We start from the raw sequence: 24,903 nt of genomic DNA, 5'->3' as shown, positions 1-24,903 counted from the left end.
AAACAATGAGCATTATGTTCTGTCGTGACATTATGAGGATGTTCCTTGTACCTTGCAGGTGCCGGTGACCCCTGGCAGGCTGTTACAGTCTCTCAGGGTGAACTTGACTTCAACGTAGACCCGCTGAGCGCCGGACCGAGGGATCCAGTCCGTCCTCAGCCAGTTGTTTTGATTGGGCTCTAAGACGTTGCACACCTGGTATGTTCTGATGGGGATGTTCTTCTCATCCATAATACTCACCTCCTCCCACTGCGAACAAACACACAACTTCTTAACAAACTCTGCATATTTAATGGTCCAGTGTGCAGGATTTAATTGGATCTCTTGGGATAAATGGAATATAATACAAGTGTATAATCTTAAAGGGGCTCTATGTGACAATTACATGTATTGATCACTTTTTTCTTGGTCACATTTGAGTGGATTGTACCGTGACAAGAAAAATGAGACCTTCCCCGTCTCTCTCTGTTGTCCATACAAGTCTGTGGATGATTTGTTTTTTTAAAGTTGTTTAATGCAGCTGGACTGTGTTTTTTTTTTTTTTATGAAGGACTTGGGTCAGATTTTCAGCGACAGTCCAAAGGATGTGACTTTATGCACGTCCTCGAGTTTCTTATCTCTTCTAACAGGGAGTAACAGCAGCTAACTTTAGTTGGAACGGAGTCCGCAAATATAAACTAACAACCACCATTTCGCTACAGTAGCCCAGAGCGGACAAAGCAAACACTGGCTCTATGCCAACAGTATGTAAATCAATTTGTAGAAAAAGTCGCCCCATTAAGATTATCATTAATCAGTGAACATTATATGTTAACTTTTTGCTCACTAAATTGTCGGGTCAAAACTTTTTCTAATACAGCAAACTTTGAAATCTGAAAGTCGCTGCCAAGTAGCAGTGTTTTTAAGAGATGTCAGAAAAAATGAACCTGAGAGACAAACAAATACACACAGATGTTGTGAAAAGGAAAATGTGAACGTGGAGGCGTCTTTTATATAAAGGTTGTTGACTCTCAAGTTTCAGATCTCAAGAGTTTCTGACGAGTACTTAAACGCACCAACACTCAAGGGTTTAAAAACAGTCCCTGTTGGCAGCTGCAAGCGATAATGTAATCCAAAACTTTTTGTGTGATGATGATACAGGGAGGTTAAAGTCTCTGAAAGTTGCTCACTTTACTGGCATGGACTCAAACCGATGGCATAACATAAAGTTTAACTCTAAACTTCAGTAAACTCCAATCTTTAGGCCTCATAGACACAAGCTTCAGCAGGATGTGCTCACCGTGGAGAATTATCTAGATCTTCTATCCACTTGAGGAAATCTTTGCCCCCTCATAAATACAGAAAAATCAAGATCAAATACATTTCAGATGCTTGGGCGCCTCTCCTCTAATTCACGCCTGTCGTTTGAAAGCCACAACGGCAAACATTCATTCTCGCATCAATATTCTGCCGTGGACAGTGGTTCAGATTTGTTGCGACTCCAAGGTTTTTACAGGCGCATTTCCATACAAGCGGAGCGGGCTCAACCTTCACTGCACCATCCATCTCAATAGAGCCGACTATTTGCCTTGTACTGTGACCCCTTCAAATGACCGCTGAGCCTCCCAACTCCAAATTGGCTTTTTATTGCCACTGAATAATAATCTGCTCTGGTGAGAGCCGTATACACACTAAACGCGGCGTGTCGAAAGAGAGAAAAAGAAAGGGAGAGACTGAGAGTGTGTGTGTGTGTGTGTTGGGGGTGGAGGGGGGTCTGTGTGTGTCTAATTGAGCCTGATCGATATGTCATCAGAGCTGATCTTATTGGCCGACGCTGGCTTATCACAGACGTATTGATGAATGATTACTGGTGTATCTGTTGGCAAATGTGGGAAAAAGAAACTGCAGTGAACTAAATGTGACATCGGCTTCATTTTCATGTGCGTTTGATCTAAACTTTTCTTAATTTCTCTTAATTGTTATTTTTGTTATATTGATTTGTCTATTTTAAATGTTTTGGCAGTGAAGTTTTTAAAAAAAAAATTATTATTCGCAAATATCAACAGCGGTATCGGCCTTAAAAATCCATCATCCATCCGACTCTCCTTTATGTTCATGTATGTGAGTAGAAGAGCTTGTACGCATGAGCGGAGCGCATGAGCACACGGTCACGTCTTTGTGTGTGCGTTTGTGTGTTGTTGCATGTTACATACGTGTGTGTCTTTGCAGGATGTGTAAAAAAAAACAACAACAAAAAAGGCTGTCATGGGGTATGATGCCTGCCTGTCTGGTCTCTTTTAGAGTCTTTGTCAGCATACAGAAATCACAGCTGTCAGAGGAAAAAAAGCTTTACACTTGCCCCAACCATACAGAGATGGTGCTTTTTGTGTGTGTGTGTGTGTGTGTGTGTGTGTGTGTGTGTGTGTGTGTGTGTGTGTGTAGCTGATGCGGAAGGTGGGGGGGGGGTTGCCTGTAATCAAAAGCTCAGTGCGTGCAGACCAGGACCCCGTCAATCAGGGCAGCATGTGAGAGAATGAGAGCATGGTGACTAAAGAAATAAGAGTCAAGTTCACCAATAACTCTTAAACCAACAAAGAAGAGGGAGAAAGAGACTGAGCAGGAGGGAGAAAGAGAGAGAGAGAGAGAGGAAGAGGAAGGGCACATAGATGGCAGATCGCGATGTACCAGCAACAAAAAGTACAAAACGATGATATAAAATATATATTTTCAGGATTCATTCTGGCAACTGCATGGTAGTAAGAATCCCTTAAAAATGACACCCACCACCAAGCTGGTTTATGCCTTCCCGTGTGCCAAACGCGGCGCCAGCAATCTCATATTAGCACTTCTTAGGCATCGGCGAAACAACAGCACATTTCAAAAATCTGTGGGATGATTTTCTTTACAGTTTCCAGACCGAGAGTGAGCAAGCGTGTGTGTTTAAGTGAGAGGTACTGTAGAGTGTGTGTGTTTTCGAAAAGAGCAAGAGAGAGAACAGGTTGTAAACAGTGTGTCTGTAAAGAGGAAGACGAGGAAGAAGAAGAAGAAGAGCTCCCACTCACCCCTCCCTCTGAAGGACTGGCTGCCCATTTCAGCTCTCCTGGCACTGTCCTGGTATCCAGCAGGGTCACTAAAATGCACACATAAACACACGCACACACGCAGGTGGTTTTAAGGGCAAACAGCCTACAGTGCCTCATGATATAAATCATCTTGCACAGAGAAATGAGTTACATTTTTCCTACTTGGAAGACTTAACAGCACAAATTCACCACTAAATAAATGCCCACTGAGCTTTGGACGAATATGAAATCAGGAGGATGTTTTTTCTCACATGATCTGCTGCAGTACAATAATTACTTGAATAATATCACATCTAATAGAGAGTTTATACAAAAACCGAAATTCTAGCATTGATTTAATGGCATTAAACCTCATGTATGCGTACAAAAACAACAGGAAAAGTACGCGTCTGCAGGTTTAACTTAAAATACAAAGGTAAGTCTGTTTGCTCGACACATCATGAGGAAATATCCAAGAATTTCAAGATTTCCGTGACAGCACTGGACAGGTGGAACATGCAGGTGAACTCCTCTGATGGTGGCGGATGCACAACTCCACCAGAAATACCAACTGTGAAATTTCCCCACTCACAGAAAAATCCAACTTTTCTGTCAGTTTCATGCACATTCGCCCTGCTCTCTTAAACCATCCTAGGACGCGCACGGAGCGCACGCAGCGGTGTCTCCCAGCCGCGCCGGAGCGGAGGGGAAAAAAAAAAAAGAAAAACCCTGAACGCGTCTCGCAGCTCGGACGATTCAACCCTCCGCACTCACCTTCGTTTGGAGGATAAATCCTGGTCCTGGAACTTGAGACGAGTGTTAGTATCCAGACGAACGTGGAAAATATTCGCCTCAGATTTGCAGCCATGTGTGCCGCGTGAAAGCGTGTGTGCTCCCCGTTGGCTCTGCGCGCTGGCTGAAGCCGCTCCATCCCGGTGGGAAAAGTGTGTGTGAATGAACCCAAGTGTGAAAGCGAGTTGGATGCAGCAGCGGATGCTGGGGCGGTCTCTCACACTCAGACGCTTCCCTTAATGGTAATTCAAATGACATGAGCCAAATGACATGACAGTACTGTGGTCCACACCGAGCGTCAGCGTTTCATCTCCACGGTGCGTTTATCCCGAAAAAGTGAAAAAGCGCGACACTGACGTGGATTTAAGAACAGTGGATGTAATTTGGTAGATGTATCTGTGGGCTCAAGGGATTAAAACACGGGAGGCGGATAAGTAACAGCACTCTGACTGCAATAACTTTAAATGAATAAAATAATGATGACGTTTCTGCTTTTTTTTGAGTCCACAACCTCACTAAGAAACCATAATCCAAATAAATGACAGAAGATAAAGTTAACACATGCACAACTCCTCCAGATAGCCGCTGCTGCACGTCAGAGGTGACATTTAGCAGCGATAACCCTGAAGGCTGCCAGCAGGCATGGTGGTCATTAAACGTCACATCATCAATGGCCACAGCCTGTCACATGAATACCAAAACATCAATGTGTCACAATATTCCTGATAACGGGGCTGAACTGCTCGGATTTGTTTGGTATCTGAGGTTTGTTGGAGGCTCTTTGTCCTGAGGAGCACAACACCGAAGAGTGTGACTACAGCGCCACCTGTCGATGGATGCTGGAGGAAGGAGGAGAAACCCAATGAATGCTCAGGGATCTTTGTAAAAGAGGCTGTTGGATATTTTTAAGGATGATAAGATGAGCATAAGGAGCTTCAATCACTCCCCCGCCATCTGTCCACGACACTTTTATCGTTTTTCATCGATAAGCTGGATGCAATAAAGAAATTGGGAACAGATTTATTCTTTATTAGTGAGGCGGTTATACAGAAAAAGGCCTCGTGCAGAAGCGTGTTGGAGCAAACAAAGAGCAGGCTCATGACCCGTCCTCCTACACTCTCCCGTCTCTCAAAGACTCTGTGAACAATCACTCTGGATGGAGGCGCAGCTTGAAGACATAAATACTTTCATTTACATTGATCCGGAGGGGTTTTCCCTGATATGTTGCACATATATTGCACAAAGGGTGAAACAGAGATGTGCTCCACTTTCTTGAGTGCTTATTTAACATGGACAAAGATGAGGTCTCATAACCTTTGTTGAAAACTGACCAACACGGTGCACCGCATAGCAAGTGTTTGGCTGATTTCAAGGCTTTAAGTAGGGAACTGTATGTTCTGCGCCTGCATTTGCATGTATGTGCTCATGTGAGCCTCCACTCTCGGCCGGTCTCCATCTCGCTTTGTGTCTTCACAGTTGCTACGTCGAAACCATCTCGATCCCCTGTAAGGCATCATAATGGGCCCAGGAAGAGCATCTGGCGCTTTGAGACGCCAAAAAACGATCTCCCCGCTTCGACCTGCCACTCTTCCCCCATCCACCATAATACCGTTTTCACGTTTCATTCTCCCACAGCGCCACGACAGACTGCGCAATCACAAAGACCCAATTAGCCGAGATGGGATCACGATTTCGCCCTGGGACCGGCGGGCCAATCGCGTCGGGCGGCGTACGGCGAGGGCCTATAGGGCAGGTGGGTGGGACATGGCTGTGGGGCGGAGGTGACACGGTGACACGGATGGAGAACGCTCCGTTGTTTCTGGTCATTTGTGTCACAGAAGTTTTGATTGATGACCGTCGGGATGTTTTTCCCACTCTCCCCTGAGAGTCCCAGCTCTCCGGAGGGGGGTTTCCACAACGGGCCCCCAGCTTCAAACCCTACTTTAAGTTTGGCCCACAGCCCTACACAACACAAACACACATCTACACACACACACACACTTACTTTTTGTTCCCTTTGGGGCTCCAGATGGCCGCTGCCCACACATCTGTATTGTAAAGCACCAAAAATAGGCCCTGGGTCTGTTTTAATTTGTATGTGCGCACACGTGAACCTGCCTTCATTACACATACAGCATCTCCAAGTGTCTAATAACGGTGAAGAAAATGGAACGGACGGGAAGAAATGAAGCAAAGTACATACGAAGTAGCCAAATGTAAATGCCTGCATGTGTGCGGGAGTGCAAAGAGAAAAGCCCGAGGGACGGTAGGTGCGTGGGCGGCTGAGAGAGATGAACAAAAGAAGCAGAGAAGAGAGATGAGGAGCAGCGCACTGCCAGTGAGGATTTGATTGGGTGGGTGGGTGGCGGTGGTGAAATGGGGGGGGGAGGTTGGCGGTGTTGGGTGTTGAAAAAGGATCTTCCCTCAAAGCCTGGCTAAGATATTCCTGGAGCGAGTTAGGGTTTCATTTGGCTTGCAGTCCTACACAGAGTGCTTATATCGCACTGGGAGCTAAAACCATTTAATATTCATGTGACGAGACTGATATTCTCTGGGTTATACGACAGATAATAGTCAGATTTTCTAAATCTGTACCGCGTGAGTGTGAGTGTGTTTCGTTTAGCTCCACGGGTCGACAAAGCGTCATTAGCATGTCCAAGGCGTTTTCGTTAGTACCCGGTTCTCTTCGTAACAGCTGCTAGTCTGACGAATTACTACAACTCATGTGTGCCTGTGTGTGGATGTTCGTGTGTTTATGCGTTCAGTATAAACAAAGGAAGAAGCGAACAGAAGGTTTCATCAAAAACACCAAAACACCAAAAGTGTGTGTGTGTGTGTCCGTGTCCTTGTGTGTTTGTGCATCATGTGCTCACTTTGATGATTGAGGAAATCTCCATCAGCATCTTGCTTTCAGAGCGTATATGTGTGTGTGTTTGTGTGGCGTGTTTGTGTGCGATTGCATAAACACGGTGTCAGAGTGATGAGATGTTCTCTCCATCCATCTGTTCTGCTGGCATTTACATCGTCAGAGGGCGACAATAGAGGAGAGATAGAAAGAGACGGCGAGGGACGGGGAACAGAGATAAACAGCTGATTAAAGAGATCCGACGATAACGTTTTCTGTCAGTCAAAAGTGCAGTAAGTTTCTCTCAGGTCACCTGTGGAGGCTCCGTCCTGATTTGATCTATCAACATGTCTGCGGGTCCCTGAGTATCTGTGAGAGGATGTGTGAGAGTGAAGCTGCAGCACGTCTTCCTGTGGATGTGGTTAGTGTGTCTTTCTCGTGGACTCGCTCGGTTGTGTGTCTGAGAGACAGAGAGAACTCTCATTGTTCTGTTCCTCCTTATCTGCCGTCTCGGCGGAGAGCCCGTGCTGTTTCCCCCCTCAGCGATGTGACCCGGCTGTGATACCACACGCCCTCGTCTCTGCAGATAACAGACCACCCTAAAAATACTCCTCTTTTCTACCACTCCGGCGCTCTTCCCCTCTGTTCTCCACACCTCCTCTGGCTCACTGTATCCTCGGGAGTCTCTGTAGCCAGGACTAAGCTCTGCCAGACTGAAATGCCTCGGGGCGCTTCCTAATGTCACAGAGGTCCTTTAATTCTATATTTTCCCCTCTTTTCTTCTTCTACCGCTCGTTTCTCTCCGAGGCCGTGGATGTTACGGTGTCGGCCTGAACGGCAGAAGTGCAACTCAGACTGTTACATCACAAGTTTTCTTATAATTTTTCCACAATAATTCCTCATCCCCCCCGCAGCTACTTCAGTCACCCACACTCTGGACACACAGGGCAGATGGGATGTAGGAGGAGACGGTGAGGACAGAATCTGCCCGGCTCACATAATTATACATCAAGTAATTTAGCATAACTCCCCAATAAAATATTGAAGAGAGCATTGTTTTCCATGCCTCACGGGTTTGACAGTCTGGAACAATGCTAATTATGATAAACTAGGCTTTTTCTTTTTTTTTTTTGAAGATCACGCCACAGCCAAGTGCTCTGAGAGCTTTTTCCTCTCTCTGCTGCCTCCCTCGCTGCCTAAACTCTCCTCTGTTGTGCAGAGCTTTTAAGGATACTGACAATGACCCTTTCCTGTAGTTTTGAGGAAGTTTCTTGCTAATTTGAACCACTTTTACTCCGAGCTCCTTTGCCACATTTGACATTTGGGGTTAGAAAGCTGTCGTTTTTTGTTCTTTGTGTGTGTGCGGTTATGTGTGTGTGTGTGTTTGTGCGCGCATCCTCGCCTTTCTTTTGGCCCAAACCCACGCAGGTGACCAGAGGGGGTCTTGTGTGGGTGGACATCTCAATGGTGACCCCCTCTCTATACCCTCACCCTCCTCTCCCCTCCCCTTCCCTCTTTTTTCTTGCCCTCCGTCCACCAGTATGAGTCCAAAAAGAGGGAGGAGAGGGGGGCCCAGGAGGAGGAAAAGTCTGCTTCACACTCACCCTCGAGCAAACGCACTGGCCAAAACGTTGCAATCGGCAAAATAACAGCATAATAAGGAAGTGTGATCAAAATGCATGTTTGTCTTTGATCATGAAGCAGCAGCTTCAGTAAAGATCAGAGACAAAGCCGGAGAGGCTGTAAGGAGTTTCTCGTGAAGTAATGCTTAGACAATTAGCTGATTAATCACTAAACAGAACATTAAACTATGACTTTTTTAATAAGGGATTCGCACAAATGTTTATATTAACAATAGGTCAAATGACAGTGATGTGAAAGGAGTCGCTCGTAGTGGCGAACCAACAGAGAATCATCACCGATTCTGTTTCCCCTCAGCTCTGGGGAGCGTTTTAGGAGGAATGCTAATGAGGCTTCGTGTCTGCTAGATGTGTAATAGGCCAGTGTTTGCTAACGCATTACCCAATCCAGTTGATAAGGTGATAATTTGTCAGTGTTGTGTTTACAGCTTGTTAGACTGCCCAAAGTGGCCAAAAAAGAAAAAAAAACATCACTTGCTAAGTCATTGTCTGGCTTCTCAGAGCTGAGGATTTGATGCTTTTCTCTTTTTTTCAAAGCATTGTCGACTAAATATCTCCGCATAATCAACCCGATCTGCCTCTTTGGTAACTTGTGAAAATGTATTTTTTAGGTATTCATTATTGTCGGACATTTTTTGGAATTAATGATTCAGGGATGAAACTAATGACTATTTTCACCATTAATCTGCCAATTATTTTCTGAGATGACATTTTCAAATTGCTTGTTTGGACCAACAGTCCAAGAATTATTTATTTAACAGTGACATTAAACAAAAAAAGCAGCAAGTCTTCTTCAGCCCATTATTACATCGTCTTTAAAAGAGCTCTATCTTCTTTCACATGGTGGATTTTGGCCGATATAGAGAAGCGAGGAGTAACAAAGTACAAATACTCATTTCTTAGGTATCTGTACTACAACTTTTTACCCTTCCTCCCTACATTTAAACACAACCATCTGTACTTTTCTACTCCTAACAACAGGCTCATTGCTTTAGTTTTAATGCATCTGAGGGAAATTATGGGTAATTTCCAAACATCACAAGACTGATTTCAACCGATCAGTGCATATAACGTAGCCTACAGACAGATCCTGAGCAGCAAGACATTCCCTCTTTGAATTTTATTAATATGATGTGAGGTCCAGTTAACTTTGCACAGAAGTGGCCGGTAGAAATGTCCCTCAGCACTTTTTACTTTAATACTTACTTTAATTTCAGAGCCTGCAGTTTCTTTTTTTAACTTGAGTAAAGAAGTTGAATAAGTACTCCTACTTTTACCGGAGTCTTGTATCTGTACTACTAATGTGTGTACTTTCCCCACCTCTGCTGATATATCGGTGAACCCTTACATGAAAAGATTACTTAAACGATTACAGATTATCAAAACGATTAATTGACTGATCGTTTCAGCTCTAGAATGATTTACTGTGCGATAAAAACAAACACACAGGAAATAAAAAGTAAGAATAACCATTTGAAGTAGCGCTGTAGTCTCACAGGAGAGTGTGTTTGTGTGTGTTTCACTGAGGAAGACAGACTGATGATAAGAGTCTGTGTTTTATGGAGGATTAGCAGGGATTAGGCTGTCAAACGGACAGTTGTCCAGTTTATCCTGTTACCTTTCCCTTTATCAGCAGTCTGGCCACACAAACACATAAAACGAGGATGAATTAGAAGCCAGGAGATAAACTGACTACTGAACATGTGAAAACTTTATCACACGCTGTGTTTATGATGTGATTTATCTTGAATAGATTTCCCTCTGGGGGAGGATGTTTAGGTTTCTCCCAAAGTATCCCTTTTGTACTGTTATAGTTATTGTTACTACATCAGTGCTAAAACCATCTTACTCTACAGAGGGAAGAAAAAGGCTGATTTGCTTTTCACATATGACAAGCAACCCCCTTTTGTTGTCATAACGGACAATCGGGTTGTGTGGGACACTCACTTCACATCCATTTATCATGTCTGTGCTTGACATCCATCAGCGGCCCATAGCAACACTGCCCCCCAATGGGCGAAGGCAGCAAAAACTGCTCTTGGACATCATCAAACGTGGCATGAGTTTGTGTGATGTGCTAAATTAAGATGTGAGTGGGCCTGACTGCGCAGTGGGAGGACTGAGGAGGTTTCAAGGAGGGCGTAAGTTGGGCAAGTCATCACGAGAGCATAATGAGTCATGATCTTTGAAGCTCCCACGAAATGACAAAGCTCAAGACAGTCAAAACTAATTCAGGCTTCCTCGACCAGACAAGGAGATAACAGACACAAACAATACAGAAGAGAAACTACTGAGCTTAATAGACTTGAGACAAGTATCCTAACAGCACAAGAACGTATTAAAGGCACCAGGGTGTGTTTCATTATGAGCTATTCTCACAGAAAGACGTACAGTCTACTCATTATAGACACAATAGTAGGAGTAAATTGTCAATTCAGCTCAAATATTTGCTGTCTAATTACTTCTAATGGGCGACTGTGTACTCAAACATTGCATTCAGTTGAAGGGAGAAAAGTTACTACGAGGTTGAGTCATTTCAGTTTATGTCTGAGGGCGCTGGAGATGACAATTCAACTAATTACTGACTTACAGTGTACACGACAATTAATCACAGCTACAGCTCATGTGGTGGAGACTCACTCCACTGGCAGCACGGCCTCCATGCTCTGACAGCGTTCATCTGCGTTCCTGAAGTGCCCTTGAGCAACACACGCCGACTCCCCCGTCAGCTATAGCGGCCCTACTCTGTTACCGACCTTCGCACGCTTGATTTGCTTGTAGAAAGGGCAACAAAAATAGACGTCTCCTTCAGGAATCAGTCACTCTGAACAGCTTGCGAGAAAAATCAGTTTAGTTTTGCGTGTTGCCTGGCAAGATGCAATCACACACTGTATGCAGTGTAACAGAAACCCCATGGCGACCGTACAGCAGCCATGAATTCATTCATGAACGTTGCTTTCGCTGTATTTAACGGCGCACAAGGTGCCGATTTTGAGTCATTTACAGCTCGTACACGTATTTTTTTTAGATGTTCACTACGCTATCGTGCGTTTACAACTTGAAGATGTTGCGCCTATCTAGGTCAGCTGAGCTAGATTCGGAGTTGTCAGCTTTCTGCAGACTTTAAATAGGTCATACTAACGAGGTGGGGGGGTTTTGACAAGCCTCTCAGACTCCATCAGTTCTCACCACAAAACAATCTCAAGATTGCTGATTATGTAAAACACCCCGACCCCAGCTTTAAGCTATAATGTCAAATTATGACAATGGATATTACAGTCACCTCTGTCAACACTGGAAAACCTATGAGGGCAATGTTTAGTGTAACAAATTCAATGTAATTGTAATTATGCATGCATATGCACTGAGAGCTAAATATGAAGCAATTTAGTGAAGCTTTGGAGAAATCTAAGCGAAGCGAAGAATGTGTGATGATTAGAATCGGCTGGGCTGTATACGAAGAGCTTCACAGCATGATTATTAACCCAGAGAGCATAAATATAGATGAGAGTCCAAGGAGACAATATGAACCTGATGCATCAGTTCCACAGTGACACTCAAACAAACCCACATAAAGATATGTACTGTAGGTGTTGGCACAGAGGAGGGTTAATTTCAAAGTGCAAACGTCTGCAACTACTGGCTGCCATGATGCAATATTGGGCTTCCTGTCCTCAATTTACGAGCCACAGGTTACAAAAAACACGAGTTGAACCAAAGGTATATATATGTGCAGAGGTGATGTATAAAGAAAGTTCGCCGCTGGATCGTCGCGCTGTCAACATGACTCCCATCAGAGTGATGAGTGTGGCCGTTCTCCTCTGCTTCATACTGGCTCTGCTCAGTCCAGCTTCAACTGCCCGTAAGTGTATTTCATCACATCTGACTGCTCGTTAAGAACATTATTATACATTAGATACTACATGAGGATGAGTTAATTCATTTTGTGTGTTTGTGTGAGCACACGGCAGGTTCCAGCTATGGCAGAGCCTGTTGTACGACATACAATAGGAAGCCAATACCCTTCCAGCGCATCAAAGGCTACAGAGAACAATCCAGCAGAGAACACTGCCGCATCGACGCGATCATGTAAGACTCTCTCCGACTTCAACCCTGCCAGCCCCGATCACACTATGATATCTGAATCACTGTCAGAGCACGTAAAACCTTTATGAGAGGGTTCATGAATGGTTCAAGAAGTGATTTCATTAATTTAATTTATTCCAAAATTCAAAAGTCACTGCATTGTTTAGTGGAAAACATGTTTGTTGCTGCTGAATTTCTTGCCATAATTAAAAACAAGCCGTTCGATCCGGTCCACCACGACACTTTGCTGTCAGGACTTTCTGATTTTCATGACTCTAAACAGGCAGCTGATTGGTCTTCTCCACATCTCCATGAATTATGTTAATAAATTATTTGTATGCAAGCTGTCTCGTGTTTAAGATTGGCAATATCCGATTACGCAATAGGGCTTGGTATCAAACGCAGGGCTCCAGACTAACTTTTTACAATGTTTCTACTGGTGTAACGAAAAATAAAAATAAAAAATGAGAATTCAATCACTTTTACAAGTGTTCAGGAGCCCATGTAGTATTATCCTTTATACAATCACGTGTTTCACAAATGAATCACGTGTACCCAATCATGATACTATCACCTAGTGGATCTGTTTACCTGTGGAATATTTGAAACAGGTGTTTTTTTATTATTTCACAACTTTCCCAGTCTTGTGTTGCCCCTTTCCCAACTTGATTGACATGTGTAGCTGATGACGTAAAACATTAAATATATAGTCTTTGTACTGTTGACCAATAAGTCAAAAAAGATAACCTAATTATCACATTTTATTGTATTTACGCAGCATCCCACATTATTGTAATCAGGGTTGTACTGCTACACATCATTCGCTGACCTACAATATAATATTCTCTGTGTGTGTGTGTGATGATAATGATAACTTGTCTTACTACTGCAGTTTCTACACGGTCGCGAAGACTCAGATATGTGCGACTCGCAAGGATGAGTGGGTGAGAAATATCCTGGACTTACTCAGGTACGAGACTCCCACTCACTTTTTTAAATACCAACCAGTTTCGGTTTCAACGTGGAGCTTAAAATCAGGCCAAGCTCTGTGTGTGAACAGGTTTGTAGTTTGTTTTGGGGGCATTGTGAGTAAAAAAAACATCTCTCGTCTTTGTAGTTCAAAACTGAAGAAAATGTCCAAGGCCGGCCCTGCAGCAGGTGAAGCTCAGATGAAGAAAACCGTGAACCCACCGTTCAGTGATGGAAGTGGATCTTTCTTCACCACCACAGAGACCTTCCCAAACAGCACCGAGAGTTTCTATTAGTGAAAAAAAACAGGCTGCGGCCTCAGAGATTTAAAACTAAATCATTTCTGAAAAAAAATGCTAATTTGAGCAAATGTTTGAGAGAAATTGAACCTACTATAATCCAGTCATGTTGGGGATATTATCTCTGAGAAGGCAAGAAAATGCTAATTACTTTGACTTGCTTAAAAATATGCAGTTTTGGCCCTGATACTCCATTTAATCATGACTTAGGGGGAACTTTAGAGGAACAGCTTTGAGAAAATTGATGTAGATTATGTGCTTAGCCACTTAGCAAATGTTTATGCGAACATATTCAGTCTATGATGTTTTATTCACTGGTAATAATCTTCCGTTTAATCAAGTTTATGTGCTTATATGTGCCAATAGCATTTCTCATAAACCAATAAATGGCTTACAAACTCCAATATTGTTGTCCAAGTTTTTTATATCAAACTACAACACTGTCTTATTTAAGAGTCATGTGATAGTCGATGTAGCCACAGCAACTTACAGTTAAAATACATTTTTAACAGTGAATAAAAAGTGATTTGTCCTTGAACCATACTAACTCATCACATATTTTCATCTAACATGTAACAATAATAATCCATGTTGCACATGGATACATTTTTGCTTGAGTTAAATAAAGTGGAATAACCTGTGTTTCTGCTCTTGACCCTGTTCCTCATCGTGGGATACTCGTTGGTAGTTTTGGGAAGAAATTTTAATCAGAAGAGAAAATCTTCATTGAATTGTTGTTTATGCCTAAACAAACTAAATAGACAAATTTGTTTCATGACTGAATAAACAAACTGACCTTAAAGGACAACACAGTTTCATACAGTTACTTTGTTTATATGTGGCGGACCCTGCCACCTTTCCTCTGAGAACAGCTTGTTTATTCATTTCTGGGAAAAAAAAAAATATTTCTTGAGTTTGTATTATTACCTCATTAATATTGTAAAGATTAAAATTCTGAGTTTGAATTTCTTCTCCAAAACTACATGTTAACATTATTAAAATGCACAGGGTCCACAGTGTGTGCAAACTGAGTAGACTGTGGCTCTGCATGGTGTATGTTTTAGTGGCGTGACGTATACTTAGACAAGGATGCTGTCAACACATCTGCTGGAAGGTGTCTGAAAACTTTTCAATGAGCTGTCCTGCTCCCCTCAGCTCATGCAAATGCATGACAGGGTTGACAGGGAGGCAGTCTCTCGTTCTATTTCATATTAGCACCACAAGGGGTTTCGTGCTCCAGTCACACAGGGTGACATGCTCCTCTCACCCAAACTGTCCTGAAGTGATTTCACGGCCCCACTAGATGGCAGAATCGATCTGTAAAAACTGGGCCTCTGTCAGCTACATCATGTGGTCCTGATGGACACTTGATAAGCACAGCTACCTTTGATTTCCAATAACAACAACAACACATGTGCATAGAGGACAAGAACATTTATTTTGTTTCAAGCAAACAACAGACATGAAGGACACTTTCTGTGTCCTTTATCTCCATTAAGCCTTATTTTAACTTAACACAGACAGGAAGTTATCAGCAAAATAGAAAGAGAAATAAATATCGCTGCCAATAAATAATAAATATCACAGATTTACATTTGAAAGCACTTTAAAGCATTTTAAATAGTTTAAATTACTACAAGACAGTCAGCTATAGATCTTCATGGTGGTGAGGAGTGCTTTCTAAGAGCGTGAGGTTTGAGTGGAGGGAGCAGCAGTAGAGCTCTTCTTTGCTTTGCGGGCCTGCCTGTAAAACACACAAAGAAGACATGACCGTTAGAAAAACAGTTTGTGCTCTCCCAGAGAATCTGTGATACATCATGCGTCAAACTGTCAATACTAGAGACCAAGTGATATGACAAAGGCCTACTCACTCTAGCTCCTTGATCTTTTCAAACACCCAGTCCTGTCTCCAGTGGCTGCAGATCTCTCCCTCTGTGGTCTCAAAACTGTGTGGAAAAACAGAAAAGATCAGTCACAAACTCAAACAAAATTTTCATCAAGAACCTATTTTTTCAACTGTACAAAATTTTGGACAATTGCTGTGTGTTTAACAAAACAAGGAGGTGATTCTTACATGACAGCGCGGACACATGGGAGGTTCCTCCTCTGGATCCTGTAGCCCAAGATGGGAGCCGTGACGTTCACGATGCTGACCTCAGTGCAGCAACTGGCGACCTTAATATCTGTTTTGCAGGGAAACAAGAATTGGCTGTTATAAGCATAGATCTTTTTCGTTTCTTACATCAAATCTAAATAAACAGAATTAACCTTTCAAATGTGCGTGGCAAGCTATAAGTTCCTATGCTGCGGGATCTTACCAGTAGCCGTTGCGGCCATTGCGAGAACCCCGACGAGGAGAGCCAGGCATGCCAGTCTTCTGATGCACAGCTGCATGGTTACTGCGTGAGATGTTCCAGAGGGTCTTTGCAGAAGATGATAGTTTGATCTGGCAGATGGAGACGAATGATCTCTTCTGACCAGACCTCTTGATTTTATACAAATAAAAGAGGAACCGAGAAAAACCGACCGGATGAATCGTCTCCGGGCTTTCTAACGAGTGTGTGAGTGTATCGAGGTGGGGTGAAGGACGCAGTTGGGCGAGACTGTAAATCTTCCATTTCCTTTTTTTGTGATTTCATCATTACATTGACTTAGCTGACTAAGACATTTGCAGAGGTTGCATCATAGGGATTCACTTTTAGAACTTTTTCAATGACTTTATCAGTTAGTAACAAGTGACGAACAGTTAAATACACTAATTCACAAACAGCAAACTAATAAATCCGACAAATCGACAAAAATCGACAAATAATATAAAAGATTTTCAGCAGATTTATTCTATGTTTACTATTCTTAAATTCTTAAAAATATAAATAAATCATTAAGTACATGAGGCATGAGACAAACATCCATTGAAGCTTCTGCTCAACTGAAGAGAAACCTCAGATTTGTGTGGACTCAGATCAATACAACGTCTGAGGTACGACTGGCACTAGTTTGATCACATCATCTTGTTCTTCTGCAAGGGTTTTAATGGCATCTGACTGGAAAATAGAGCACCAGCTGTTTAACTTAACAAACTAAGCTCAACTTAGCGATCAACATTATCCACTCCCACATCAATGGAACAGCCATTGGCTGCGATTTGGGTTCAGTATCTTGCTGAAGGACACACGACATGCAGCCGGTAGGGTTCAGCGAAGTCTACAGAGTTGGCATTTGACGATATCCTCAGTGAAACATCGCATTGCTTGAGTGTTTCTGAATTTTAGATAGCGAAGTAGTTGCTCATCAGCACACCACTGTAGTCACTGCTGTGTCCCAATGCTGCTCTGACACACAGAACCCAGCAGAGAAAACTGTCTCCGGTCACCCCAAACATACACCCTCTTGCTGGGTTTAAAAGTGTCTTTGTCCCCGCACCATATGTATGTAATTAAGTTGTGTTCAGCCTCAAGAGAGTGAAACAAAGTTAGCTGGCTAGCTATACTGAGGAAGCTATGCTAAGAAATGCAAATAATAATAGTATGATTGAGAGAAACACACTAACAACAGCCCGCAGGAAAGAAACACAGCTGCCAACAATGTAACTGTTTTGGGTTTGCCAAACTGAGCTGGTTTATTAAGAAGATAATAAATAGGACATGGAGACATAACTTTAGCGCATTGAGCAGCAACAAACAACAGCTCGGGGACACACTACTGTTTTCTGCTCTCTGGTGGGGGGCCTTTTAAATCACAGTGTTACGATGTAAGGGCTCAGAAGTCAATGACTGGCGGCCATAGGCGATTGAAGATGCCATCGTCCATCGGCCCCACCCTAGCAGCCGGAGCCAGGGATCGAAACACTGACCCTCTGATTACTGGACAACTGCTCCACATCCTTAGCCACAGCCACCACAAGCGTTAGCTCTGTGGTAGACTGGCATTTTGGTATAAATCCTGCTGATTTCAGCAATAATGCAATAGCAGCATCATGTGCCGGTCACTCTACCCAATGTGTCATCTTTCTCCTTCATCCCTCCTCTTTCTCTGGTGCTGGCTCTCAACGGTCACTGCAGGGCCAAGAAAAGGGGAAGGAAAGAGACTCTGAGGGTTTCCACCGCAAATTTCCAAGCATCCTCCACCCAAATTTGGTCATATGGCCTTGCATGCTCCTTCACTGCAGTTACAAGTCTCAACTTGTTTGAGGGGACCTTTATGATTCAGACTATTCAGAAAATATAAGAAATCGAAAATTACTTTGCAAGTAGAAATGTATGTCTTGATATACTGAGTATCTGATTTAATACAAACTGCATGGGGAGGTTGTTTTTTTCTTAACATCAGTTTACTTTAACTTACTTACTTTAGCTTTAAAAAAAAGTTATCTAGTTAGTCCCACAGGACATGAGGTGATTCAAAAAGCAAATGAATTTGCTCTGTCAGGCTTTAACTTGCTTTAAATAATCATTCATCCATTTTGAATGTTTCATATTAATATATTAATTTTATTTTATTTAAACTAATTTTCTTAAAGCATCAGTAAGTCATCTCTGACTGTTGTAGATCTCTTTTCATGACCAGTAGGAATTGCATTATTGGACCTACAAGTTTCTGGCACAGTATTCACCTCAATGGTATGTAGCCAAACAGTGTATAGTTAACTAGCCAGGGTTAGCAGAACCACTCCTGATCATTTCTGTGTTTTCAATGAATGATATAAAACATATTTTCTGAAGTTAATGCACAGTGATAAATGACAGCCAAAGGCTGAGAACCTGTGGATTGAATTAGCTCATTTCCCACCCTCAAGTCTTATTGCAATACATCAAAAAACAGGCCTTCCAAAAAGCAGAACTTGTGATCTCAGACTTTTCTCAATATGCTCTGCTGATGCCAAAATAATATTCATGAGAAAAACCATGCAGAAGGAGTTGCAGGGGTGGAAGGGCTTGTCTGCCATGTCAAAGGGTAAGATCTGCTGATGACTCACTGCATGGTTTAGTCCAAAGGGACTAATAATTTAGATTTTGAGCAAGTTAGAATAAAGGCGAGCAGGTTAGTTATGTTTAGATATCGTTTAGTCTGCTGAAAAGTAGTCTTCATCCATAAATCTCAGCACCTGGTGAGGAAATCTTATTGCCATCAATCAACAATCCTTATCAACGATCTACAAACAAGAAGGCTTCAGAATATTGACTTTGACCTCTCCTCTGCAGTTCTTCACCTTCCTCACCTGTGTAGTCTCCGTTTATTTCTCACCATTTCAAAAGTTGCACTTACAAAAGTTGATTCTTTTAATCAGCCGTGACAGTTTCGGGCTGGTAACGTTTCAGTTTTTGAGTCTGCGTGTGCCATTTTGAGTATTTTGTCAGGAGTTTATATGTCCGTCTGTCTGTGGACAGATTGGTTTAGCGCCAGTGTCAAAACTTTTGCAAGATGCAGCCCCAAAACTTTACAAGTTTGCAGTTGAGCAAGTATACGAGATGGGTGCCTATAAAGTTGCATATATAGAAAACATTTGCACTGATGCATCTCAAAACATACAGCTTCATACAGTAGACTGTTGGCAGTGTCAGCTGATATCGGGCATTTACCGGATTTGGTGTTCTTGATTAAAATTCCTTGTCAGTGAGAAGCAGAAGTGATCCTCAAAATGAGGAAGGAAGCATGAACAGTGTGATTAGCTTCACTAAAATGATGATAAAATTGCACAACAGGGTATGCACACCACTGCGTGGTGAATGAAAAAGAAAGTTCTCCTTTTTTAGGGACCTCATTCACAAATTGTTATTTTGCCTCAAGGCTTTTAATCTAACAGATTAAGTCAGATTAGTACTGTAATGTCTGTCAATGTGTAAAGATCAGATTCAACAATACTGGCAGCTTGCTGTGCCGGGTCACGACTTCTCTCATGTCATTATCTTTATGGGCTTCAGCCGACTGCCAAATGATAAAACAATATAGTACAACACTCGGTAGAACAATCTTAAAGTGAATCATCGGCCTGCAGACCTCAGCACTCTGCGGCACAACTGAAGCATATATCAGTAAGTCATAATAACAAACTGTCGTCGCAGAGGGACAGGATAGAGTCAACTAAACATAATGGATCCATTAAAAATACCACTCACGTTGTTATTTCAAACTCAACAGAGCAGCTCCATCAGTCTTTATCGAGTGTAAGATAACTTCTTCAAAGACATGGTGGCTGCAGCAGAGTTGAATTCCTCATTTTAGTTTTGTGTTCATCTTATTTTGCCGCAGAAGTAGCTCTCTTGACTGATAATCCACCTAAGATATTAATATTATACTATATTAGTCATTTCTATCCCTTTGTCTCATTTGAATTAGAAATAGAGACTCATTCACAAAAGTGAAAGTGAGCCCCTCTGTGCTGTCAAAGTACAAACTGGTGACGTACTACTTATTAAGGAAACAAATGTGAGTAAAACAAACAAACTACTTTGTAAAAATACAAATACACAAACTTATGTACAAAAAGAAGTCAGCAACTACTCAAAATTAAATGACACAATGTTTGTCATCACCTATGAGTCTTTTCTGTTCTTGTGTAAGTGCCTTCAAACTTTTGTTTATTTCCACATCCAGCAGTTACAGAACAACATTAACATTCAGTTGGAGTCTCTTCACAGACTCCTGAAGGAAGTATCAGGCTCTTTAGCCGCTTAATGCTCCACTAAAGCTTTCACCAAATGGTCACTAACTTTCTCTGTTTGCTGTTTTTAAGGTTTTTTCACAACAAACACCTTCTTTCACATTGTCAAATTGTTTTCACATTGTCAGCTGATACATATGATTTAGAAAATTATGAATTGTAGCCTTTTTAAGAAAAGGAAATTATTGCTCTGATGGTCAGGAGATGACAATGTTCTCGTAGATTTTGTGGCGATGGAGCCACATACTTTCAGTTTGTTCATGGCAGACAAGACTCAACAACTCTCACGGCCACTAGACGTACTTGTCAGGAAACAATGAACACATGTCGGTGTGGTAGTGTTGTCAGGATACAGGAATTTCTAACTTGATATAATACCTTGAAAAATGTCAATATTCAATGCCATCATCAATAATGCAGGGAAACATTGACACAACCTTGGGGACATAAAATTTCAGATTTCTACGAAAATAAAAATAAAACAAGGCTTGTGTACTGTATGTTTACAACAACAACATCTATTAATTTATTTCTGGAGACTGTGGTACTATGTGGGAGCACAAAAAAACACAGCTGGTACTGGAAAAAAATAGTATCCCTATGTCTCTTGTGACAGTCACAGGAAAGTACCTCAACTGAAATAACCCCTCATAGCCTCACTATACATTTTCTTCAATAAAATAAAAACATTGAGGCATTACAATTACACAAAGCGCTCCCTTTAGTCAAAGTCTTCAGAGCTCCAAACTAGAAGAAACCAGGTAGTTTAAATCCTGTTGTGCTTTAACATATTTCACAGCCTAAGTGTAGATAATTCAGGGTAATTTAATTCCCTTAAAACTTGCCTGACATCAAGTGAAGACTCCATGGTGTTGTGTCCGTGTGGTCCTCCATCATGTAGTGGTGGTCAACATCTCCCAGGCTCTCACAGTCTGACCACAACAACAACCTGGAGTACATATCAAGGCAGAATATACAGTCAGTACAGCCTTTGTCTATTTTTAATGTAGGCTAGGCTGAACATTAGGTTTAATAACAAAATTAAAGCAGCAGGAACTACTATAAAATATGGCTATGATGAAATTACAACGTTGCTCTGGAAGTAAAACTTTACCACCTAGCTAGCTAACATTAGCATTGAACTAATACTCACCAGATAATCATTTATCAATACAACACGATACATTTGGTTTTGGTTTAGAAAACACACGATGAGCCACAGTATCCTGACACAAAATAAAGTTGGTCCTGGTTAATTCTGACGTCAAATGTCAAATAAAATATCAACTTTTACCTTTCTTTTAGCTAGCCAGCTAGCTGGCTTGCGGCCATCTTGAATGCTTCCTTCCTCGCTGCTGACGGACGTCCTTGAACGTGGCAGCGCCCTCTGTCGGACTTTGAGGACAACTGCACCCATTCAATGTAATATTAATAGTTACAGACATTAGTTTACTGATAAATATGGAGTTAATTGGTTAATTTAATGGTTCTTATGTTTGTGTGTGTGTGTACTGTGTGTGTGGTTAAGTAGGTGGAAACAGGTTGGGCCTCCTGATTGGTCAGTTCGAGGTGATTGCAGCGAATGTCCACAGGTCAGACCTGAATCCTGGACCGCTGCAGGGAGGACAAAGCCCCATACGTCTCTTATTTAACTGTTACTGTATCTTTCCAATACCTGAGAGCTATGGAGAGACTCCTTCAGGTGGGGACCTCATGGGACCTTATTTCGGAAAACTTTATATTAGTGAATGGAGAGAGACAAATATTTTTTTGAACCCGCTTGAATTGTGCCGTGAACTACACGTATGATGTTTGTCAGTTTAAACAATACGTTACATACATACATTATATTCCAGTCTCACCCCCTGCACCAGACTGTGGAAGCTTTGAGTGGCTCTTTCAGCCGCAGACTCTTACACCCACTGTCTAAGAAGGAGCCATCAGACACTACATGACCAATCACTTTCCACTCACTTTTTTGTAAATATCTTTTTTTTTATTTATTTATTTAACTTCATGCGTATTTGTCTGACTCTTTTTCCTGTTCTTGTTGCATCTTGAGCTGTTGTAACAAGTGAATTTCCCCGTTGTGGGATAAATAAAGTCTATCTAATCTAATCTAATCTAATTATCAAGTCCAGAAAGTCACAGTTTGTCATAAATAAAGTAAAATACCATCTAGCTTTGTGTTAAACCGCTCAGTTACAGCAAACTACATTGTCTCGCTTAACACGGCCGCCAACTTGGCACAGAAAAGGTAGTAAAAAGATGAAAATCACAATAAATCTGGTGTATTGACGACTGCAGTTATTTAAAAAGGAGAGTTCATCAGTTTTGTGAGCTGCAGGACTGTCTTTACAAGGTTTAAATTATGGGTTTTGGTGACTGTTCAGCAGTTTTATGATCAACTGCCACTTCATTGACATGGAAAATTATTGTAAAGTTTTTCTGATATAATGTCCCATGAAGGAAAACCGAAGGGGGCGTTACTTTGGGGATGGGGATTTGTGTGACCTAGTTGCTTAGCCATAACTGTAGACCACATGAGCACACAAGTATCAAGACAACTCTTACAGTATTTAACCGTTACTGTATCTCTCAATTAGCCTACTTGAACAACTGAAGGCAGCCATGAACGAACAACTGGGGACAAGTCAAAACTTTCAAAACAAGCGTCTGTGCTGCCATGCTTCCCCTCTTGCATGAAAGAACACGTGAGAACAAACCATGTGCCTCGTAGTGTAGCAGAGCAACATGTTTTGGTGTATGTATGCATCTCGTTGTCTGTGTAACCTTTGCCTGAGAACGATAGAAGGGTATCTCCTTTCCCCCTGCATGCACTGTGGTTGCAGTAATACGTGCGCCTCAACTCACCTCAAAAACCCTAACAGTAGAAAGCTACTGTTTTAGAAAGTGAGAATACACATAGTGCAGGAATGAACCGTGAACTTTGCAGCGTATGTGCATCTTCTTTTGAGATTCACAAGGTTTCCAGGTTCTGTTGAGTCTGTCATCAGTCAGTTATCTCTTTTTATTTGTATGAAACCTAACAAATGAAGAACCTGGCTCTTTAGTCATCCAAATAATAAGAGCTGCCTGGAAAACTGGTAGAAAAGTGCCGTTTTGAAATAATGTTTCACTGACTGATAACAATATTTTACTGACTATGATGATCAAGGTCACATGTTTGACACCCTGGTATCACACGTACGGCTATTACGGGTATTTTCCATAATTTCAATTGTAAAAACTATCATACTACATGCAAAGACCACATCCGCCTGCAGTGGAACATGTTCTGACACCCTCAGACCACCGCTGATGAGTGAGTGGAGGGGCCCGGACTGCACTGCTGAACTATGTAGGAAGGAAATATGTACTATGTTTCCAGCCGTGTGCGTATCTGTGGGTGCAGCATTGCTCTGCAGGTGGCCTAAATGAATGTGCCTACTGATGTGGCGGGGCTATAAAGGTGTTGCAGTGCAGACTAACACATATCTGTTTGAGCCACAGACACACAATGACGAGTCTCGCCTTTGTCTCCCTCCTCCTTGTAGCCATCATGGTGTCAACAGTCTCATCTTATGGTAAGAGGTCATTTTTTTTATGTGTGTGTGGTTTGGTCATTTATGTAATACTTTACCTATAGTATGGATTATTGCATGTTGGATTGTGGAGAAAATGATGATAGTAACGGACCCTTGTGTCTTTGTTCAAAGGTGGGATAGGCAGTTGTTGTCGAGCCGTCTCAAATACTCAAATCCACCGTGACAGTCTGAAGGATTACTACGAACAACGTCGACCACAATGCCCGATACACGCAGTGGTGTAAGTCATTCAATCTGTTCATTGTCTCTTTTTTTTGTCTCTCTCTTGTGTCTCTTCTTGTTTCTGATGACGTTTTAATAGATAGATCTTTTGATAGTAACACTTCAGTAAGTGCAGACTATGATACCATGATCTTTTTTGAGTTTTGATTAATCATCTTCCCTTCAAAACTGTCACAACATGTTACTGAATCTGTCGATGTTTTTCAACAGATTTACCACGCTGAAAGACAAGAGAATCTGCGCTGACCCCAACAATTTGTGGACAAAGACCAGCATGGCCTTCCTGGACGGAAAGAAGTGGCATCTCCAGCGTATCTTACACCGTCGCTGAGACAGTATCCATCTGCATGCAAAAAGACAGCACTATGGATACTCAAATTAAGTGCTCACTTTCTCTGAGCTCCACAGACTTTGAATGTTTTTTTTTTGTATTATACACATTTTCTGCAAATGTCTTACCTCGTTCTAGTGAAGTTACATGATATCTATCACATTTTTTATGTATATTTTTTCATTATATGAAATATAATTTGCTATTTGCTATTTTGTATGAATGTCGAGATTTTAATAATATGTTGCTTTCATGTCACAATGATATTTGGTGATATTAATAAAAAAAATAATCACATATTACGGCTAAGTTTGAATGATTATGAGTTGCAGAGCAGAATACTGCCGGAGTCCGTGTGCGGAGAGAAACTACAGTCTGTGTCTCAGCATGTAGAAGTACCCTCTTCTTA

At 41.9% G+C, this 24,903-nt stretch overlaps 4 protein-coding genes across 6 annotated transcripts in view; 2 read left to right on the top strand and 2 right to left on the bottom strand.

Moving 5' to 3' along the window:
• Window positions 1-5,573, bottom strand: part of LOC311265909 (ephrin type-A receptor 4-A-like) — a 28,621-nt gene extending 23,048 nt beyond the window's left edge. The window contains exons 1-3 of the mRNA XM_084368026.1: window positions 3,816-5,573; window positions 3,042-3,109; window positions 52-249 (exon numbers count right to left, since the gene is read on the bottom strand). Of these exons, the coding sequence (XP_084224152.1) occupies window positions 52-249; window positions 3,042-3,109; window positions 3,816-3,972 (423 nt within the window). The 5' untranslated portion in view covers window positions 3,973-5,573. The remainder of the gene's footprint in view (window positions 1-51; window positions 250-3,041; window positions 3,110-3,815) is intronic.
• Window positions 1-14,988, top strand: part of LOC311265911 (uncharacterized protein) — a 30,454-nt gene extending 15,466 nt beyond the window's left edge. The window contains exons 2-4 of the mRNA XM_084368029.1: window positions 12,055-12,180; window positions 12,290-12,407; window positions 13,297-14,988. Coding sequence (XP_084224155.1) covers window positions 12,060-12,180; window positions 12,290-12,407; window positions 13,297-13,669 — 612 coding nt within the window. The 5' untranslated portion in view covers window positions 12,055-12,059 and the 3' untranslated portion in view covers window positions 13,670-14,988. The remainder of the gene's footprint in view (window positions 1-12,054; window positions 12,181-12,289; window positions 12,408-13,296) is intronic.
• Window positions 14,989-15,087: 99 nt separating this feature from the next.
• On the bottom strand, window positions 15,088-21,733 carry LOC311265912 (uncharacterized protein). Of its 3 annotated transcripts, none has more exons than XM_084368032.1 (6): window positions 21,628-21,733; window positions 21,179-21,282; window positions 15,991-16,118; window positions 15,747-15,855; window positions 15,544-15,618; window positions 15,088-15,416 (listed from the first exon to the last, which is right to left on the bottom strand). In XM_084368032.1, exons 2-6 carry the CDS (start codon window positions 21,199-21,201, stop codon window positions 15,353-15,355), a joined length of 399 nt encoding a protein of 132 aa, XP_084224158.1. In that variant the 5' UTR covers window positions 21,202-21,282; window positions 21,628-21,733; the 3' UTR covers window positions 15,088-15,352. The 3 variants fall into 3 exon arrangements, with proteins under 3 accessions (XP_084224158.1, XP_084224156.1, XP_084224157.1); XM_084368030.1 differs by lacking the exon at window positions 21,628-21,733 and adding an exon at window positions 21,487-21,561 and having other exon boundaries at window positions 15,991-16,157; window positions 21,184-21,282; XM_084368031.1 differs by lacking the exon at window positions 21,628-21,733 and adding an exon at window positions 21,487-21,561 and having other exon boundaries at window positions 21,184-21,282.
• Window positions 21,734-23,784: 2,051 nt separating this feature from the next.
• On the top strand, window positions 23,785-24,793 carry LOC311266691 (monocyte chemotactic protein 1B-like). The gene is made up of 3 exons (XM_084369191.1): window positions 23,785-23,920; window positions 24,053-24,161; window positions 24,374-24,793. The coding sequence occupies exons 1-3, from the start codon at window positions 23,854-23,856 to the stop codon at window positions 24,492-24,494; spliced, it is 297 nt and encodes a 98-aa protein (XP_084225317.1). The 5' UTR covers window positions 23,785-23,853; the 3' UTR covers window positions 24,495-24,793.
• Window positions 24,794-24,903: the final 110 nt, after the last annotated feature.

Source organism: Pagrus pagrus (genome assembly GCF_965226575.1).
Source record: "Pagrus pagrus genome assembly, chromosome: 12".
NCBI classification, from domain to species: Eukaryota; Metazoa; Chordata; class Actinopteri; order Spariformes; family Sparidae; genus Pagrus; species Pagrus pagrus.
This window is presented reverse-complemented; position numbering and strand designations above follow the sequence as displayed.